General features: G+C 40.8%; 1 protein-coding gene across 2 annotated transcripts; it reads left to right on the forward strand.

Annotated features, from left to right (window-relative positions):
- Positions 1 to 526: 526 nt before the first annotated feature.
- Positions 527 to 19,558, forward strand: PRKRA (protein activator of interferon induced protein kinase EIF2AK2). Of its 2 annotated transcripts, XM_032226621.1 has the most exons (8): positions 527 to 797; positions 4,536 to 4,705; positions 6,409 to 6,490; positions 7,477 to 7,555; positions 10,903 to 11,020; positions 14,046 to 14,143; positions 17,400 to 17,574; positions 18,611 to 19,558. In XM_032226621.1, the coding sequence occupies exons 1-8, from the start codon at positions 685 to 687 to the stop codon at positions 18,766 to 18,768; spliced, it is 993 nt and encodes a 330-aa protein (XP_032082512.1). In that variant the 5' UTR covers positions 527 to 684; the 3' UTR covers positions 18,769 to 19,558. The 2 variants fall into 2 exon arrangements, with proteins under 2 accessions (XP_032082512.1, XP_032082521.1); XM_032226630.1 differs by lacking the exons at positions 527 to 797; positions 4,536 to 4,705 and having other exon boundaries at positions 6,408 to 6,490; positions 7,491 to 7,555.
- The last annotated feature ends 1,830 nt before the right edge of the window (positions 19,559 to 21,388 follow it).

Genomic DNA, 21,388 nt, shown 5'->3' on the forward strand with positions numbered 1-21,388 from the left:
TCCTCAACATAACTTACAGCAGAGAGTTGTTATACAGGCTTTCTCCAGTATGGCTGGAGTTAAGCATGGCATCCAACGTTCAATATTAACGAGTTACAGTATCAAAAAATGAAACAATTCATTTTTTTAAAAATTCACAATGGGGGAAAACTGGATCGCAGTGACGTTTTCATGGGAAACGGTGTTTTCGCTCCCTCGTGATTTCAAAGGGGAAACAAAACCAACGCCTTCGTTTTTCACTTGACAAGCGTTACCATGAGTCGTCTTTTTTTTTTCTCTTTGCACGAGCAACTCGGCGTCAGCCATGACAGCGGAATAACCAGGTGCATGGCGGTACTGCAACGCAACCGGCTGCTTTTTCGGAGGCCAAGGCCCAACGAGACGTCTTCCGAAACCGCGGCGAACGCGGTCAAAATCCTGCCCCATCCAGGCCAAGAGAGAAAGCGACTTTGACAAAGGCGGCCTATTAAACCCGCAGCTTGGAAGGTGTCAATCAAACCGAGCGTCAAAGAGTCGGAAAGAGAGCCGAGAGAACCTTGAACGAAAAGCCCGCTTTGCTTCGGGCTCCTCCTTATGTGACTCACCGGAACCACGTGGGTCCCATTAAGCGGGGCCGGGCAAAAAGGAAGGCGAATCCGGCCAGTTGTGGTTGTGGTGGTGGTAGTAGTGGGGAAAGGGAAAGAGATGGAGGCGCTGACTGCGGGTAGCGTGGCGGCGTCTCTCCCATGCGCGCCCTTGACGCCGGAGGAATTGTCCGGGCAGCGGAATTCCCCGAGAGCAAAGCCGAATCTCGCCAGGTCAGGCGGGGCGCGGGGCGGGTGGGAGCGCCGCCATAAGCAGAGCGTGAGAAAAAAAAAACACGCTCGGGAATCTGCGCCGCGAGGCGGGGGGGAAGGGGTTACGTGCACCCTGGAGCTTCTTAGGGTGGGTGGGTAGGGGAGGGGGGTCGCCCTTTTACGGCTGGCACATTTCCCGGGCCCGGAGCCACAGATGCCAAGCTGCTTGCTTGCATTAACGTGACGCGGACCTCCCGGAATAGACGTATCCTTCCGAGGTCGGTAAAACGAGGACCCAGATTGTTTGGGGGGGGGGGGGCAATAGGCTGACTCTGGAAACGGCTTAGAGATGGGTGTGAAGCGGTATGTAAGTATCTAAGTGCTATTACTAGGTTTAGGTTTCGTTTTATTTATATGCCGCCCTATTCCCGGCAGGACTCAGGGCGGCGCACAAACCCAAGGGAAAGGGAAACACAAAAAACTACTATATTCCCCCTCCCCCCCCCCCGGGGAGGATGGGGACCCGACTTCAAAATAGGCAGACTAGAAATGAAGAAAATTAAAATCCAGGCGCAATTTGGAGGCAGAAAAGGAGGGCTGCCTTGCGAAGGTCCCCGGTTTCAATTGAATCGACTCAGAATAGAGTTGGAAGGGACCTTGGAGGTCGTCTACTCCAGCCCCCTGCTCAAGCAGGAGATCCTATACCATTTCAGGCAAGTGGCTGCCCAGTCTCTTCTTTGGCCCTAAGCAAAGTTGGTGGGGGAGGGAGGATCCTTCCTTGAAAGCTTGCAGAGCCCTTGCTTAGGCGTTGAGCAGCTCTTCTTAGAGTCCGATTTGTGACTTCATGCAGACCTCCCACACTGGTTTTCCTGGCAACAGGACGGAAATAACTTGCTCTTCACCCTTTTAGGGAGATAGTTTTGCTTTCCAAGTGGCGTTTAGGCCCTTGAAATTTTCTGGTGGCTTCTGGTCTGAGGGACCAACTAAACCTTAATCTTGTCTAGTTTTTCAGAATTAACTAAAGTTAGCTCGATAGTGTTAAGCTGGCTGAAAGAGTAATGAATTCAGCTGAAATACTTTTGTTAAATTTGGTCCGGTGGGGGGGGGGTGTCAATAGAATAGAATGGGTCGGGAGGAGAAAGAAGAGAAGAAAGAATAGAAAAAAGAGAGAAGAGAAAGTGGAAGAAAATAGAATATTTGGCCAAGTGTGATTAGACACACAAGGAATTTGTCTCTGGTGCAGGAGCTCTTGCCTAACATGTAAAGCAACAGAGTAGTAAGAATCATAATAGTATCAGTGAGGGAATAATAAAGAAGGATACTAATAATACAGCCATAGAACGTGGCTACATAGATACATACACTATATTGCCAAAAGGATTCGTGCACCCATCCACATAATCAGAAGCAGTTGTGAGTGAATACTTTTGGCAATATAGTGTATATAGATATGACAGTATGGGAGAATTGTCCCTGTGTCTAGTTGCATTTGCATCCAATGCCCTGCAGCTGCCTCCCAAGGGGAGGAGTTTGTGTCCAGGATGTGAGGGGGGCTGTAGATACACAGCCCTCCTTCTGACCTGAACCATATACAGGTCTTCTATGGAAAGCAGGCTGGTTGTAGTTGTTTTTTCTGCAGTCCTAACTATCTGCTAGAATCTGTACCAGGGGTGGGTTTCAACCGGTTCGCGGCAGTCCCTGCGAACCAGTTGGTCGGCGAACCCGGAAGTAAGTAACTTCCGGGAACGGCGAAGGGCCGACCTGCCCGCCCACGCTCCTTACCCGGTTTTGACGAGTTCTGCGCTTTCACACATGCGCAGGACGCATACAGCGCCTGCGCGATCCTCCAGGAGCAGCTGGAGCATCGCACAGACGCTAGTACGCATGCGTGCGCCGTGTGCGTGCACGATGACGCTGCCGGCCTGTTCCAACCGAACCGGTTGGAACGGGGCGAGAAACCCACCCTTGATCTGTACCTGTCCTGTTTGGTTGCTATACCAAATTAGACAGTTACAGAAATAAAAATGACAGACTCAATAATTCCTCTGTAGAACTGTATTAATAGCTCCTGGGACAGCCTGAACTTCCTGAGTTGATGCAGGAAGAACATTCTTTGTTGTACCTTTTTTAAAATGACGGTTCTAATGTTAAGTGTCCATTTCAAATTGGAGAGATTTGGAATGGACACATTATGGAATACAAAAACTTGAAGGATGCTACTGCTGATATTGTACTACCTGCCTGATACAGTAAGAGGTGGCAGAATAGAAGGGCTCCTAAAATCCACTCTCATCTCTACAGTTTTAAGCATGTTAAGCACCAGATTGTTCTAGCTGCGACAGAGGGCCAGTTGTTCAACTAACCATCTATATGCAGATTAATCACTGTCTGAAATGAAACCAATGACTGTTGTATCATCTGCAAATTTCGGTTGAGGGTGAATAGGCAGTCCTTTTTGCACGTGAAACTTTATTTTTATTCTCTGGGGAATAGCTAATGGGTATCTTCATGCAAGAGACACGCAGCTTCCATGCACAGTATTCTTCCATGGCTGAATGCATTTTCCTCCTGAATTATCCAAATGTTTTTAAGATATCAGAGCATCTTTTCATATACAAGCATAAGTGCTTCAGCTGAACAGATGCAAGGTTGAGACCCATGAAACTGCCATTTTGTTTATGACTAAATCATAAAAAAATGCTTTAAAAAATTTGTTCATAAACTAATTGACTGTGAAAAAACAAAGTTGTTGTGAAAACGAAAGTGTACCCTGTCATACTTTACTTACAACCATTAGGAACAATTTAATATGTTTGTTTTTTTAAAAAAAATAAAAAGGGAAAAATAGCTAAACAATGGTTGCAATAGTTAGACTTATATACCGCTTCATGGGGCTTTCAGCCCTCTCTAAGCGGTTTACAGAGTCAGCATATTGCCCCCAACAACAATCCGGGTCCTCATTTTACCCACCTCGGAAGGATGGAAGGCTGAGTCAACCTTGAGCCTAGTGGGATTTGAACAGCCGAACTGCTGAACTGCAGTCAGCTGAAGTAGCCTGCAGTGTTGCATTTAACCACTGCGCCACCTCGGCTCACCTCGGTTGAAGGAAAACGGTGGCTGTTTCTTAGAGAAAAAAGTTTGGTCCTTTCCCTGTGCCTGTGGAATTGCTTTGTGCAACTTAAAAGAGAAGTCCAACCACTGGATTTGAAATTTACTTTTAAATAACCATGCACAGAATTTAATCCATGATTAAGCACAGCTGGTGTGTCTGTGTATTAAAAAGTTGTTTAAAATTAAAAATTAATAGAATTCAAAGCAAATTCAATTTTTTTAAAAATATGTCTAGGAAATATGGTTTCTATTTCTGATGGATCTATTTCAAGTGTTGATAACAGAGGGTCATCTATTATATAGTATAGATACAAATATGTGCCTTCCATATTGCAGGTCTCTGAAGAAGAATGGGTGGTTAAAAAATGTGATAAATTGTCTTTGTACATTACAGTTAATTTGCACTTTCTTTTCTCCAAATGCAGCTGATATTTACTAAGCTAAATGACTAATAAGATGACATTCCTTCCTATTTTTCCAATGTACACATTTGTATGAATAAAGTGTTATCACAGAAGCATATTTATATTTTCTGGGTTCCAATCACTAAATATCATGAATGAAAAAAATAGAGCAAGGTATTTTCAAAAGAAAAATTAGTAATTTCTTACACATTTTCTTACATATTCATAATTATTTGTTGAACAGCTTGGAGGAAATTATTGCAGCCAAACCAAACAAAACACCGATTCAGCTGTTGCTTGAATATGGCACAAAAGCTCACCTTAATCCTGAATATGAATTTGAAAAAGCTGAGGGAGAAGTACACATGCCCATTTTCACCTATAAAGTCACCATAGGTGACATCGTTGCAACAGGTTTGTGAACATGTTGTAATGTATTAAAATGCCTTTCTTTAATTCATTGCATGTAATATTTGTTTCTTTGAAAAAGCATGAAGTGTTTCTTCTGTTTAGTATATTGCCCTCCACATAACTTGTGGCTCCCAGTGAGTCCGAAATAACATGTTACTGAATTTCAGCCATGGAATTTGTCAGAGTTTGTTGCAAAAATTAAATCTAGAAGCACACACAGGTAACTGATGCAGCAGGATTCATTAGCTTCTTTATACACATAAGAATATATGAATAAATGTACAATACCATCAGGTGGTTCTTCCAAGTAAACACAAGGCAGGAGAGTTTCAGGCAAACACAAGCAGTTCGTTTCAGCAGACAAGCCCAGACAGACTGCTAATTTTACTTCTCAGAGCAGCAGACTACTTTCTTTTTAAGTTTCTGTTTCAATTCTCTGCACAGGCTCAGATCTATTTAAGCTCCCACTGGCTGATTTAGTTGCTATGTCCATTCATTGGCTGACCTTGTTCCCATATATCACCCAGTCATGAATATTCTAACAGAATTGCCCTTGCTGGCTGGAATTAGTAAAAGTTGTGCTTTAGCAAAATTTAAAGAGCCACGTGTTGTGCAGCTATGAAAGCAAAGAGAATGGTTCAGGATTAGGGTTTCAAAATGGGTGGCGGTTAAAATGCTTCAATGTTTATACAGTGTTTATATTGTATCATTTTTGTTGGGAAAAATAAGGTTACCATTCTCTTTGTTCTTAAGGAAGCAGATAACATTTATATGGAAAAAAACCAGGGTAGACAGTAAATGTTTAAATTTGGAGATAACGTTGGAGATAGGAATTGGACTTAGAGAAAATATGTCAGTATGGAGCAAAGAACGTATCTCACACCATGGCTATCTTTCCAAGGCTATGCTCCCCCCCCCCCCCCAAAAAAAAAATCTGTGTGAAAGGCAGTCATTTTAAAATTTAATTTAATGAGTTGGATTTAGAGCAGCATTTCTCGGACTTTGGCAATTTGAAGACAAGTGGACTTCAACTCCCAGAATTCCCTAGCCAGCCATGGTTGGCTGAGGAATTATGGGAATTTAACCCCATACATCTTCAAGTTGCCAAGGTTGAGACACCGTTTAAAGGATGAATCCTGACTTTATTGAAGGTTTATCTCATCACCACTATCTTCTAGGCAGCAGCTAATGCTGTGCAATAGAGGCGCATTCTTCCCTCCCCCTGCATTTATTTCCTTCTATTCTTAGTTCAAACATTTCTCATTGCTTTCCTCTTTCCATTCTGTCCCCTTTAATTCACTTGCAGAGCCCAAAGGGCCAAGGTTTGTCCTGATATCCTCTTGTCCTTCCTAGCTTAATCACTTTTGATGTCACCTTAACCCTGATAAAACACTGTATAGATACAAATTCTGTGTGGGTTTTTTCTGAACCTTGTTATATACTGTCAAATGTAATTGGCTATTTTGTTCCCCTGGAAAAATCAAATAGACCATGTCTCTGGGTGATCAGGATAGTGAATTTACATTTTAATATTTTGAAAAATGAATGTAATTCAGTGCATGATGATTACTTGACTATAAGCCTCTCTATTTTTCCTTCCCAGACAAAATACTAACAGCAAATAATTGTTTGAAATTCAGATGTTGAGATCTTTATTGTTACTCTGCTTTGAACAGAGAAATATCTTAATGTTTCTATTGCTTCAGGACAGGGTTCCAGCAAAAAGATTGCAAAACACAGAGCTGCCGAAGCTGCACTGAATATTTTGAAAAGCAGTCCAAATGTCTGGTGAGTTTGATGTTGAGCATTGTGAGGCTAACTTGTTGAATTAGCCAGTTCACCTGAGTTAGCAATAGCAGTTAGACTTATATACTGCTTCTCTCTAAGCGGTTTACAGAGTCAGCATATTGCCCCCAACAACAATCCGGGTCCTCATTTTACCCACCTCGGAAGGATGGAAGGCTGAGTCAACCCTGAGCCGGTGAGATTTGAACAGCCGAACTGCAGAACTGCAGTCAGCTGAACTAGCCTGCAGTGCTGCATTTAACCACTGCGCCACCTCGGCTCTGTTAAAAGTGGGAATTGCCTCTGGGGTCCCTGTTTCACCCTCTCTATCCTGCTCACTGGGTCCCTGATCTTCATATGTGATAGAGGAAGTTTATCAGGATGTTCTCACATTTTTATAAATAGTACTAGATATTGCTGAATAGGGGAGGCTGGGCAGTGTCATTTATTTTGAAAAAAATATTGGAAGAAAAAAATATTATGTAATAGCATCTCTCACCTATTTCTGTTGGGAGTGAGATGATCCACTGAAATCTTTTCTGGCATTTTAGATCTTGTCAGAATTTTTTTTTTATCATATTTACGACTCTTTATCTTTTGAAAAGTTGATGAATTTTCATGAAAATGTGGTTAGGTATGAATAGGTGGGAATTACATAATTACTGTGAAATTTATTTTCCTAATTAGTGTTGTCTGAGCCCAGTAGATTATACTTTATTATACTTTATCAAATATGCTTAGAAGAAGATATCAGAGAATGAAGGAGAAAGAAAAAGGCATCAGAAAGTTAAAGGTAATATTAAAGAAAATAGACTTATGACTCCAACATTGCTTACTTCAGATCTACTTATCACATTATGAAAAAATAGGGGGGAACGGTATAACAAATCCTGTGAAAAATCCAGTGCATTCGGCATTATAATATGTGTATAATAGTACCAGAAATAATTTCTAAAGTGTCCATTTTAAGTTTACTATGTTCATTTTAGTATTTCTATGCCAGACCATATAATCCCTGAACCCCTCAATCAAGCACAGAATCAGACCAATCCAATTGGATCGTTGCAAGTGAGTTATGATGACCTTAATGCTAATTTGTTATGTTATGTAATTGTATCTTTGCTTTTAAGAAGTTCAAGGAATCCTAAATTATGGTTAAAAATCAAGTTTACACACACACACCTTTTTTTTTTTTTTTTTGGCTGATGGCAGACTAATGCAGGTAGTGAGGAACAGGTTGTGTGAATGAGGAAAGAGACTGTTCACATCACCCTCAGGAAAAGAAAGCAACCGTAAAGAGAAGTTGGTGATAACAAAAGAGGCAAAGGGGGAAAAAATGAAACTACTGATATAGGTAGTCCTTGGTTTGCGACCCCAATTGGGACCAGTAAAGATGGTTGTTAAGTGAGTCACACCAAATTTGACAATGTTTTTTGCCATGGTTGTTAAATGAATCATTGTAGTCATTAAGCAAATCACTTTAGTTGTTAAAATTGATTTCCCCCATGGATTTTGCTTGTCAGAAACCAGCTGGGAAGGTAGTAAATGACCTTGGCATGCTGCAACCATCATAAATACATTTCATTTTAATGTATGCCTATTAGTGTACATCTAAAGCGACACAATTAATTTTTTATTCTATTCTGTTCTATTCCGGTTGCCAACTACCCAATTTTGATGATTTTCACGGGGATGCTGTGATGGTCATAAGTGCAAGGATCCGTTGGCAGGCATATTATTTCAGTGCCATTGTAACTTTGAATGGTTACTAAGCAAATGGTTGTAAGTTGAGGACTACCATTCATTAGACAAAGCTTTTCTACCAAAAATGGAAACAAAAAAGCTTTCTCTTTAAAGGATGATATAAAGACCTTTTCTTTGTCAATGGGTTTTCTGTAGAAACATCAGAATGGAGCTGGAAGGCACCTTGGAGGTCTTCTAGTCTAACCCCCTGTTCAAGCAGGAGACCCTATACTATTTCAACTAGATGGTTGTCCAATATTTTCTTTAAAAACCTCCAGTGATGAAACACCTACAACTTCTCAAGGCAAGCTGTTCCACTGGTTAATTGTCCTCAATTAGGAAATTTCTCCTTATTTCCAGGTTGCTTCGCTCCTTGATTAATTTCTATCCATTGTTTCTTGTCCTGCCTTCTGGTGCTGTGTAAAATAAGTTAACCCCTTCTTTTTTGTGGCAGCCCTTCAAATACTGGAATACTGCTCTCATGTCGCCCTAGTCCTTTTTTCTTGGCTCACCATACATAATTCCTGCAACCATTCTTCATGTTTTAGTCCCCAGGCATTTAATCATCTTAGTTGCTCTTCCCTGCACTTTTTCCAGATTCTCAATATCTTCTTTGTAATGTGGTGACCAAAACTGGATGCAGTATTCCAGGTGTGGTCTTATTAAGGATTTTTAAAGAGGAATTAATACTTCATGTGATTTTGATTCTATGCCTCTGTTTATGTTTATATATATATATATTAGCTTTTTGGGATGCTGCCGCACACTGCTGGCTCATGTTTAAGTGATCATTCAGTAGGACTCTCACAGTTACTGTTTTTAATTGAAGAAGTTGAATGATGATATAATTATGCTGTGAAATAATCTAACAATGATACAATGAAAAATTAATATAAGGTCTGGTGATATAATGTATAATGTTAAGAACGTATTATAATGATATTTCGCTGCTGATAAACAATTTTAATAAGGGAACAATTGAAAACTGGTATATATATATATATGCAGTGACGTTTTGTTGAAAAATGAAGGAATAAGAGCTCTGTTTGAAGGTATGAAATACAAGGACAATAATGAGCCAGATTTCGCCTAATCTGTATTTGTGCCTTTTTCCCATCTAGTTGTAAAACTTTGCTTTTCTCCAAGATTGTCCAAGATTGATTTAAGTGTAAAAGTCCTCCATATGTTTATTTAATTCACATTAACAGTGTTGACGGAAAGCTTACAAATAGCTTGTGTGCTTACCTCATCCTCCTGTTTCCTTTGTAACTGCAGTATTGATAAAGACCATTTTATCCCAGATTTTAGATGCATTTGGGAGCCAGGCACACTGCATTTGATTGAAATTTTGATTTAACAGGCTGTGTAAAGCGAAGGAGTTTGTTAAATACAGATGCCCCTCTTTTTCTCTCTCTCTCACTTTTTGCAAGTTGAATACAGGCTCTTATGAAGATATCCCTCTTAAGCCATGCAAACTCTTAATAATAAATAAATAAAAATACTTGGAATTCCTGATCTATCACCAGTGATAGAAAACTGGCTATATTTGAGTGGGCATTTTTTGCCCTTACTCTCTCACAGAACCACAACAAGATCTTGTGAAAGTTTAGGATGTACCCTAAGTGGTCTCATCCTCGGCCTTAGGAACTGTTGAAGGAACCTTTTGACGCCAATTGCTTTGTTACTAAAGAAGCGTTGATTTGGGCAAGAGCCAGGGCAGAAGAAATGGCCACGGCTGCCACTGCTGCAGCATATAACTACCGGCCTGCCTAGTTGATCTAGCATCTTTTGTTCTTCCCTCTTTTGGGAAGACCATCACTTGCCCACCAAATCTTTCCAATAGCAGTAGCAATAGCAGTTAGACTTATATACCGCTTCATAGGGCTTTCAGCCCTCTCTAAGCGGTTTACAGAGTCAGCATATTGCTCCCAACAACAATCCGGGTTCTCATTTTACCCACCTCGGAAGGATGGAAGGCTGAGTCAACCTTGAGCCGGTGAGATTTGAACCGCTGAACTGCAGATAACAGTCAGCTGAAGTGGCCTGCAGTACTGCACCCTAACCACTGCGCCACCTCGGCTCTTCCAGCCCCCTTTTCTCAGTTCAGTCCTGCCCAATCTTCCCAATGTATTGTCTCCCTCCCTCTTCCATGAATTCACATAAAACCTGTGCAAATCACACCAAATTTTCTTAGCACCTTTCTGCTCTCACCTGGAACTCAGACATGCTTCTGTGCATGCTTCATGTTTAAGTCTTAGGAAAAATTGTGCCCACTTTCTAGACCAGCAGTCTACAACCTTTTCGGAAACAGGGACCGATTCCGTGGAGCGTTTTTCCGCAGACTGGAGGGCACATAGTTTCGTGTGCTGCCTGCATCCCATAGATGGGGCTGTGTTTATTTGTGCGACACATTTCTGGCATGCCGTGGCCTGGTGCCGGTCCACGGACTGGGGGTTGGAGACCCCTGGTGTAAACTGCTTCCCCAAATAACTGAGAACTCTCCTATTTTAACAATTATGTTCAAAGTCAGTTAAACTGAGGTCTGTTCAACAGAGGATTTACTGTAATAATGTGCTTTGTTTCCTGTGCTCGAGAGGAAACCTCTGAAGTGCAGGGATTTTTTTTAAAGCTGGATCTAAAACATTTTCTTTGTGCTTTTTTCCCCCTTCAAGGAACTGGCTATGAAGAAGGGTTGGAGATTACCTGAATATTCACTGGCCCAGGAGACTGGGCCACCTCATAAGAGAGAGTTTGCAATGACTTGCAGAATTGAGACATTTGTAGAAACAGGTACATCATTCTTTGTCAAAATGACTTTATTAAAAACGATGAAGAATTGATTGTTTCTATTGTTTCATACTTTCTCGTATTTATATAATTTTGTTTGATAAATGGCCTTGTCAGATATTTCACTTGGAAGCCTGGTTATAAAGGTTTTGAATTAAATGTACTTCTGGACACATAGCTGCACATAGAGGCAGGAAGAAATAATGATTATTATTTTTAGGCTTACCAGGACTTTTTATGCATAACAATGCCTGTACACTGGAAAGAGTAAGGTCCCTTGTCTATATTTTTGCGGAATATCCTAATTCATGATCATTCATGAATAGATAAAATTAAAAAAAAAACCTTGTACCGTGTTTCCCTGAAAATACGACCTGTCCTGAAACTAAAGCTTTGCCACATTTTTCGCGTGGGCAAAAATATAAGCCCACCCCCAAAAATAAGCACCCTGGACAATCACCCCATCCGGCCAGGCAAAGCACTGCTTGTTGACTTAGCGGTATCACGAAGGCACCAAGCTGCGGGAACGAGGTGGGGGGCAAAGGCACTCGCGTTGCCTGGTGCTTTTGGGGTACCGCTAGGTCAGTCAGCTGTGCTGTGCCCAGCTGAAGGGGGGTTGCGGGGCAGCTGCTCTCTTCTGAACGGGCTCCCGAAGAGCTGGGCACAGCCTCAGAGTCGAATGGCTGTGTTGTGCTGTCGCAGCAGCAACACAGCAGCCATAAGGTGACCAGGTTTGCGAGCAGCTGCCCGGCAACCCCCCTTCCCAGCCAGGCACAGTGCCGCTGACCGATCTAGCGGTACCCAGAAGGCACCAAGCAACACAAGCACCTGTTCGCCGCACTCCACCTCCCGCGGCTCGGCGCCTTCGGAATGCCCCTAGGTGAGTGAAGGGGACTCTGCATGGCTGGAGAGGGGGGTTGCGCGAGCGGCTTTTCTGCTCTCCACTCGCGCAACTCGCAGGCTCACGATGCCCTTGGCTAACTCTACCGTACCTGCAGAGCCAGGGCACCGCCCGCCGCTTGGGTTTTTTTTCAGCTTTCAAAGCACGGACAGATGCTGCTCTGAGAGAGTTAGTACTGTAGAGTTAGCCAAAGGCATCGTGAGCGGGGAGCGGAAAAGCCGCTCGTGCAACCCCCCCTCTCCAGCCATGCAGAGTCCCCTTCGTACCGGCGGAGTACGGCGAACAGGTGCTCGTGTTGCCTTGGTGCCTTCCGGGTACCGCTAGATCAGTCAGCGGCGCTGTGCCCGGCTGGAAAAGGGGGTTGCCAGGTGGCTGCTCGCAAGTGTGGTAACCTCATGGTTGTCGTGTTGCTGCTGCTGCAACAGCGCAACACAGCCATTCGACCCTGAGGCTGTGCCTGGCTCTTCGGGAGCCTGGTCACAAGGGAGCAGCCGCCCGGCAACCCAAAAACAATAAGCCCTCCCCTTTAATAAGCCCAAGGCCATATTTCGTGAGTCAAAATAATATAAGACCCTGTCGTATTTTCGGGGAAACATGGTATCTCATCTATAGAATTAGTTCTACTGTGTTTTTGTCCCTTGGTCAATTGCATGTTTTGAAGCTGGAAGAAGAGGGAGGGGTTGAGGGAGAGATTGCAGGCACGTTTCCTATTATATGAAATGCCACTGAGTTAAGAAATTAGAAGTAAGTTTCCTTCTCTCCTCTTACCTAGGAAAAATTTAATTGGTCTAATAAATAAAACCTGGGCACTTGTTCAATTACATTGGTCTCATTTCAGTACAATAGAACATCAAAACACTGATATGTTACCCTCTGAACGTTGTAAACTGGATTATTTTCCCTCTCTCGTATTTTGAAAGGTGTGGCTGCTTGAAAAAAGTAATTCAAAATTATAGTATGTTGATGGAGGGAAGATTTCATAACTCTCTTAGAGAGCTTTTATTTATGTTATCGTGTTTCCCCCCCAAAAAGACAGGCTCTTATTTTCTTTTGACTCCCGAAATAAGCGCTTGACCTTATTTTTGGGGAGGTCTTATTATTTTTAAGGTGCAGGTGGCAGCGAGTGTGGTGACCTCATGGCTGCTGCTGTGTTGCAATATTTTTGGGCATGCGTTTAAAAGCCCAGTTAGGCTTATTATCCAGGGAGGTCTTATGCAGTGCATGTCTTATTTCCCTGTCCCGTTTTCTGTACTTAGTGCACAATGCTTATGCACTTCCTTCTGCCTGTAATCTAATCTGATAGGCAAAATACCTATCTATTACTTCTAAATATCCCACCAGAAATTATCAGGAATATAGAAAAGTTCTGCTTGATCACCATTGCTCTCAAACAGATACTGGAGCTTATCACCATTTTGGTGAGAGGTTATCCACAGCAGCTTAGCATTCTGTCATTAATTTGCCTTGCTATTTGTTTTATATTGTGCAGCATATGATTGTTCTGCTTTTCAGTTGGTCTCTGTTTCCAAGTCCATAAAACAGAGTAGAAATTAGGATTTGATATGTTTTATCTATGTACTGGTGCAATTCATCTGTGTAGAGTTTATTTCAAAACAGGAAAACAGGTTATCCTTGCAACTTTTTTTTATATGGTTGAATGGATGCCGTCAACTAAGTCTTTATATTTTATCAGTTGCACTTGCTGCTCCTTTTCCTGTAGAGAGTTTACCTTCAAATTGCAACCAAATGGTCAGCCTGCTATGATAAGGCAGGATCAAATGAAGCCTCAACCAAATTCAAACAAAGCCAGCAAGCATCTCTCTCTCTTCCTTACATACTTCCATACTATTCTGCATTCTCATCCATACTATGATTTGATGAATCAGTACTGACAGTAGCTGGAAGGGATATGAGGGGACAAGAATTCGTGATTGATGCCTATTGCTAAAGTTAATAAGTGCAGAACAAAATACATGCAAAGAGAATTTCAAATTTGTGGCTACAGAAAGGGATGTACAGGCCCCATGTACATGTAATCCTATCTGACTCTGGAATGTAATTGTGTAATGTAATCCAAAATAGTTCTTTTCTCTATTTCAATAATTTTACCTTTTGTTCATTATCTAGGTATGGGAACATCTAAAAAATTAGCAAAGCGACATGCTGCTGAGAAATTACTTGAAAAATTCCACAATTTTTGTCAGGATAATATCACAATTTCTTTAGTAAGTAATTCATTAAATTTAATGGGAAGTACCTGCTTCACCACTGAACTTTATTAATGTTTTCTTCATTCCTAATAATAATAATCTTCTGTCCCCATTTCTCTGTTCCTAATATGTAAAGGATGACATTTTTATACGAAGTAGTTTGGGAATAACTTCTCCTGGTATCTTTAAAATGTATTTATTTTTCCCCCAAGTTTTTTTTTCAGCAGTGTTTATTACGCTAGTATTGATTATAATGATTATGATGATGATGATAATAATAATGCTGCCAGCAATCCATATCAACCATCCGAGCCACTCAATGATATTTGTGATACATTTTTAAATGTTCAGTTGACTGAGTTTCTGTTTAATGAATAAAAGTTAATAATAATAATAATAATAATAATAGAAGAACACCATAGGCATTGAAAAATTCACCAGTCAATTGCAGAAGGCAGTTTTCCTTGGAACAGCTTCCATCCTGTGACAATATCTGTAATACTGTCAAACATCCAGATTTGCCTATCCTAGGTCCTTGGTAAGGACTCAATATGTAGACAAAAATGCCAAACCCAGTCTGAATAATAATAATAATGTTGTTTACTTAACCATTTTAACATACCTCCCTTCTATCATTGATCCTTTGCTTATTTTTCCCTGTTTCTAACTCCTGTTTTTGTCAGCTAGCCATTGATAAAATAAGCCCCAGATCAAAAAGTATTCAGTTTCTTTCTTTTCCTTAATTGTTTTCGCCTATCCATTTCTGCTCATTCTAATATTTTTCTAATCACATTTTCATCTGTTGGGATCTCTTCACTTTTCCATTGTTTAATTTATTTGTGAGTAAGCAAGCATTGCGTTGAACCCCGCAGTTCCCTCCAAAAGCTAGGATTGTTTGTAAATCAAGAGGTACAGTTCTATTCAGATAAAGCTTTCCTCCTGGCCCTCGGTTGGCAGGTTGAGGGCTGAACTACCAGTCGTACGCAGTGCTAGGACATAAAAAAAGATATGGGCAGGAAAATGCATCAGATTAAAAACTAATCGAACACAAGTAATATAGCAGTTTCCCCATGCATTGAATAGTTTTCTTAGGTTTGTTACAATGACAATTTGGTGACAATGTTTGGAGAGGATTGGAGGGATACAATCAAGTCTTCGGAGTTATAGTCACTGGAACTTCATTATAAACACTTGTGGGTCCTACTTTTTCTATTCTCTGGCAGCCGCTTTCTTGGTTTGGCTTCACTATCCAATATCTTTTTTATATGGGTGAATAGATGCAGTCAACAAAGTCTTTATATCCCTCCAATAATTACTTAGGCAGCCAAATGACTACTCTCTATTAGCATTGTTCTCCTGGCTAATATAACATTGACATACACTAAATAAATTAATACTAATTACACTTGCAGCTCCTTTTCATCTTCTCAACAGAGATGAGTTTTTTTAATATAAATATTCTAATAAACCTCACATATTCATTTGGTATCCATGGTGAACTGCATTTCTATTTGCTATAAATTACAGTGCATATTATTTTAAATGCCACAGAAAGTTTGATAATCTGCAGTTCTTCTGCACACGATCAGAGGTTCAAGAATGCTGGTCCTCTCTTGCATTTGGCTACCTTCTGGAAGCACTGGAGAAAGCAATGTTTTCTCTTCAGATGCTAGAAAAAATGGCTGTTATTTTTACACTAGGTCTCCACCACTGCCACCCAGTCGGTTGGAAATGCTAATTAAAACACAACTTGATTTTTACTTTGTCCTGTTCTTTATTGTGTTTCTGAAAATGTAAGATGTTTTACTTTCAATATTCTCTTTCTAGTTTCCCTCAATCTGCCATCAGCTGGAACTGATGAGTAGCCCCATACTACCATGAGAAAACTGTTTGGATTGGGCCCCTTCTTAGAATTATGCAGTGTTTTGAATTCAGTTCAGAAGGGGCACTACCAGGAATATGAATACAGTAGCACCTTCCATCGCTCATTATCCTAGGAAAGGCAGAGTAAAAAAGTTTAAATCGAGAGTGTAACTGCACATTAAAGTGAAAACCTCTTTAAAAGCACATAGGCATTTTTCTTAAAAGTTAGACTATTTTATTAGATTTGTATCCTATTTTCACTTTATTTGTGTATCTCAGGATTAGAACTGCCAAACAGCAGAATATTCACCCATTAGCCAAACTGTCTCATTCAGGAAACAGACAATGAAAAAAGGCTACAAACTGTCCTAATGGGGATAAGCATGGTTACATTTTAATGTAAATCCAGTGTGAATTGGTTCATTTGCAAGGAACTTTTAACCTATTATTACTACAGAATCCATGTACAATCTTTCCCAGTTTTAGCATCTTTTAAGTGGCCTGCCAGGGTCCCTGTTATTGAAAGATAAGCGTCTGCAGCCAGGATAAAAGATCAATTGGAGATTAATTTACCTATCGTACAGTGGTTCGTTTGGGAACCACTGCTATAGTACAATTGCTCTCTGTTCATAAATTATTTCAATTTAAATGACTAACAGTATTCGGAAGTCTCTGGAGACTGCAAGTCATGCATTTTTCTTCTTGGCCTCAATATGGACACAATAAAAGGATTGGCACATGAATGAAAATTATAATTACCATATTCAATAATAGTTTTGCCTAAATTCTGTTCTCTAAATAAAGCAGCCTTGATATTTGGTTTAATTTTATTTAAAGGCAAGTTCCTAAAACACAACCTTTGAAATATCTGTGCAGTTTTTAGGAAAATCCACCAAACCTTTACTTAATCACCAAACTGGCTAGGTGATTCCTCTGGTGTTGCTGCTACAACTTTCTTTGCCCTGAAATAGACATTCTCTTTCCCTCAATCTGCCATCAGCTGGAACTGATGAGTAGCCTCATAGTACCATGAGAAAACTGTAAGAACTGTTTGAATTGGCATCTTCTTAGAATTGTGCAGTGTTTTGAATTCAGTTCAGAAGGAGCACTACCAGGAATATGAATACAGCAGCACCTTCCACCACTCATTAAAGCCGCACGTCTGTCTCCAGGATCACATACAGTGAAAACTTTCCCTTATTATCTTAATGATACTAGAACATAATTTGGCTGCTTTGAAGAGTTACAGACAGGTCCTGCCATTGCACTTCCATGTTTTCTAATTAAAACACAAAGTATTGCATCATAGGTTCTCATCTCAGGATTTTTTAAAAAAATATTGATTACATGACTAAATACAAAGCATTAAAATGTGCAGCAAAATCTAAACACTCTTCATTTGTTTCAGGGAAAAGAACAAATGCATAATTTGGGATGCACCTGGGATAGCTTAAGGAACTCTTCTGGCGAAAAAATTACTCTGTTGAAGATAAGCTCCCTCAGTATTCCCAATACAGACTATATTCAGCTCCTTGGAGAAATAGCAGAGGAGCAAGGTTTTAAAATAAAATATTTGAACATAGGTAAGACTTGGTGAACTATGTAGCATGCATTCCTTCCCTTTATATTTCTTCTTCCAGCACTGCTAGGGCAGAAAAAGTAGTTTCAGATGTTGTGTACTCGGAAATTAATTTTTAAAGTTTGGTCTGAATACTTGTTCAAGTATGCCGCAAGGAGAGAATCAGTTTCTATATTTTGGCTTTGTTTTTTAAGGCTCAGATATTGTTCTGTAGCTAGTTTGAAGAATATTACATTAGTTAATGTAATGTTTAAGAGGGTCATCATAAGAAAGGAGTATAGATAATAATTGAGTCTGTCATTGCTAGCACAGGATAAAAAGGAGTGATTTGGAAACCCAATCCACAAGCTCTGAGAATGAACTCCGTCCTCACAAAAAGAATAGTATCTACATCCATCTCAGTGGTGGGTTTCAAAAATTGTTCGAACCTATTCTGTGGGTGTGGCCTCCTTTGTGGGAGTGGCTTGCTGCCCATGTGACCAGATGGGAGTGGCTTGCCACCCATGTGACCAGATATGAAGATGCTGACGATACTTGTCAGAACCACCTTAAATTACCTCACACACAGCACTGGTATGCATAAGAATATGATGTAAACTTGTTTTTTAAAAGGCATCTTTGGTTTGCGTTAAAACAACTTCAACACACGCAATGTTCTGATTGTACCACAAACGCAGTTGTCATCCTTACCTTTCACAGAGGCACTGAGTTTTATAAATATGAGAATGATAGTGTAGAATAATCATATCCAAGGACCAGTGGTGGGTTTCAAAAAAATTTGGAACCTCTTCTGTAGGTGTGGCCTGCTTTCTGGGTCCACTGGTGGAACCTCTTCTAACCGGTTCGGTAGATTTGACGAACCGGTTCTACCGAATAGGTGCGAACTGGTAGGAACCCACCTCTAATCCATCTTCAGAATTAAGACATCTCTGATGACTTGGTGATCTGTTCAGAACATTTCGGAAGGCAGATTTGCCCATGTTTTGTTTGATAAAAGATAATTATTTTCTACTTATCACCATTTGTGTCTGTAATTTCAGAGGAGTTGAGTGTGAATGGACAATTCCAGAGCCTCGTAGAACTTTCAACCAATCCAACCATAGTTTGCCATGGGACTGGAATCTCCTGGAGCAACGCCCACAATGATTCGGCCCACAATGCGTTACAGTATTTAAAAATCATGGCTGGGAGGAAATAACCTTGAAATGGGAAAAAGAATGAAGATGCGTGTGTATATATATATAAATATATAATGTCTCTGTTTTAAAATTGAATGATTTCCAAATCATTGACTCTTTTTTTTAAAAGTCACATCACAATGTCTGCATTCATAATTGTATATTATAAAGAAAATGTAACTTAAACTTATTATGATGTTTTTGTTTATTTATTTTGGAAAGCTAGAATCAGGAAAACCAAAAGCTGTCAGCAGGGGATGAGACACGCAGCTCTGCAGCGTTTGATGAATCTCAATCCTCAGTACCAAAATAGTGATTAGTCTGCAAGCAGCTGTTCCCCAAAAGCAGCCTCAAATCCGTTGCCTTCTTTCTCAAATATTGTTTTGTACAGGGATAGGGAAGGCTGGCTTGAGGCAAACCTGCAGAAGAGTGCAATGTGTGTTGAGGGAAGGAGTTTGTTCCTTAAGAATGCCATGCATTGGGACCAGGAAATCCAACTCATTTTTCTCCCTTATTTATTTTTTAAAGCGTTGCCATGTTTTCCCGAAAATAAGACAGGGTCTTATTTTGTTTTGACCCCCCAAAATAAGCACTTGGCCTTATTTTTAGGGAGGTCTTATTTTTGAGGTGCAGGGGGCGGCAAGCATGTGACCATGCTTGGTCACCTCATGGCTTCTGCTGTGTTGCAATATTTTCGGTGATGGTTTGGGGGGGGGCTTGTTTTAGCGCATGTGATTAGCTTATTAACTGGGAGGTCTTATTTTCAGGGAAGGTAATATTTTGCCTTGTCAAAATGACTAGATATTTCACAGTGAAACCACAAAGAAACATAAACCATAACTTCATAGTAGTTTAAAATTGAAAATCCAACTGAATAAATCAACTCATTTCTTAAAAAAAACAGATTGACATCCATATCCATGAAGCAACCCAGCATGCAATAATTCAATCCTTCCAAGCCCAGTGAAACAAAACATCCCAGGGTTTGCCTGAAGTAGTGTTGTTGTGATCCTGCAGACTCCATTAGAAGACAAATCACCAAGCAAGGCCTGCATCCATTATCATTCCCCAGTGTCCCATAACAGGCAGATGGGGACACCAACTGGCCTGCTGTGACTTCAGTCAGTGGACTTTCTATTATGCCAAACCACCACCTGTACAGCCAAATTCAAACATCCAGCACTCCTCCAATTTGACTCCAGAAAATACACTCCCATACAATCAGGGGAAGGGAAACTTCCCTATCCTTTGGTTTGTATATGATGAACTCGCGGAAGCATTAAGTAGTCACAGGCAAGCCCTTCACTGCTATTATGACAGGTCATAGTCCGAGAAAGACTATAGATTAGCACATCAATGACCTTGGAGGGGAAAATATGACCATTAGTAGAAAGTGAGGTCAATCCAGAAAAATAAGGTGTGACAGAGACTAATGACTTTTGATAGTCTTTGGTATAAAGGAGGGAAAAGGAAACACTGTCAGACTTCCAACTTTTTGTTATCCCATTACAGTCTACTACGGCAACCATTTTAGTATTTCTCGTGGCTTTCCTGAACTGCCCTACCTTGAAGGATTGACATAAAGAGTTGTAGCTTTTCTCTTCCCAGGCTGCAGTTTCTTCAAGCAGCTGATATCTTTCACTGGAGCTGTGGAGCAGTAGTGCCAAATAAGCCCCTTACTGAAGTTATTAAGATTCCCATCTGATTCTACATGCGGTTCTGTCTGCATGGCGGTACTTGAGAGACCGCCTCCTGCCAATTACCTGCCTAAGACCGATTAGATCCCACAGATTAGGCCTCCTTCGAATTCCATCTGCCAGCCAGTGCTGCCTGGCAAACCCCCGGGGGAGGGCCTTCTCTGTGGCTGCTCCAGCCCTCTGGAACGATCTCCCCGTGGAGATCCGGACCCTCACCACCCTCCAGGCTTTCCGCAAAGCCACGAAGACCTGGTTGTTCCGGCAGGCCTGGGGCTGATGGATTTCCAGCCCCACTTGAAATGTTGTGACTGTTGTTTTTTAATCTGTCTTTTGTCTTATTTGTACCCCCTTCCCACCTTTGGTTGTTAGCCGCCCCGAGTCCCTCAGGAGTGGGGCGGCATACAAATTAAATAAACATTCCAAACATGGCAGCAGATAAGTTGTAATGTGTTATAATGACAAAGGAGGTAATAATAATGTGCATCAACTGGAATTAAGACGTCCCATTTTTCACATTGATAGCGTCTTTCCATTTCCAGCATTCCCTCTTCCAGCCCTTCCCTCAATTCACATGGTCTGCCTTCCACTTTCTACACTTTGCTTTCTTTTGTACCTGTCAGTTGATGTTCCACACAATTAAGTTTCACCAGATTTCCCAATTCTCTGCTTTTCCATTCTGTTTGATGCACAAACACTTGTTCTACAATCACATCTCTATTCCTCAACTCCTCAGGAACTGCCAGGATGAAAAACATCCATACCAAAAAACCTTAAGATCCCTCCAAAATGCCAAATATAAATCACTAGCTTGTAAAAATTGCCCAGCAGTGATAATATTTACCAAACTATCATGTTGAGCATCATTCATCTATTCACTCATACACTTCATTATATGCATTATATGCGTAATGGCAGTTTTGCCTTACAGCAAATACTTGGGATA

The sequence above is a fragment of the Thamnophis elegans genome, chromosome 1 (genome assembly GCF_009769535.1).
Source record: "Thamnophis elegans isolate rThaEle1 chromosome 1, rThaEle1.pri, whole genome shotgun sequence".
Classification (NCBI taxonomy): domain Eukaryota; kingdom Metazoa; phylum Chordata; class Lepidosauria; order Squamata; family Colubridae; genus Thamnophis; species Thamnophis elegans.

Coding starts and splice junctions, on each gene's coding strand:
- PRKRA (XM_032226621.1), top strand. CDS start 685: ATGGAGGCGCTGACTGCGGGTAGCGTGGCGGCGTCTCTCCCATGCGCG. Junction 7,556..10,902: donor ATCCAATTGGATCGTTGCAA/GTGAGTTATGAT, acceptor TCCCCCTTCAAG/GAACTGGCTATGAAGAAGGG. Junction 14,144..17,399: donor ATAATATCACAATTTCTTTA/GTAAGTAATTCA, acceptor CATTTGTTTCAG/GGAAAAGAACAAATGCATAA.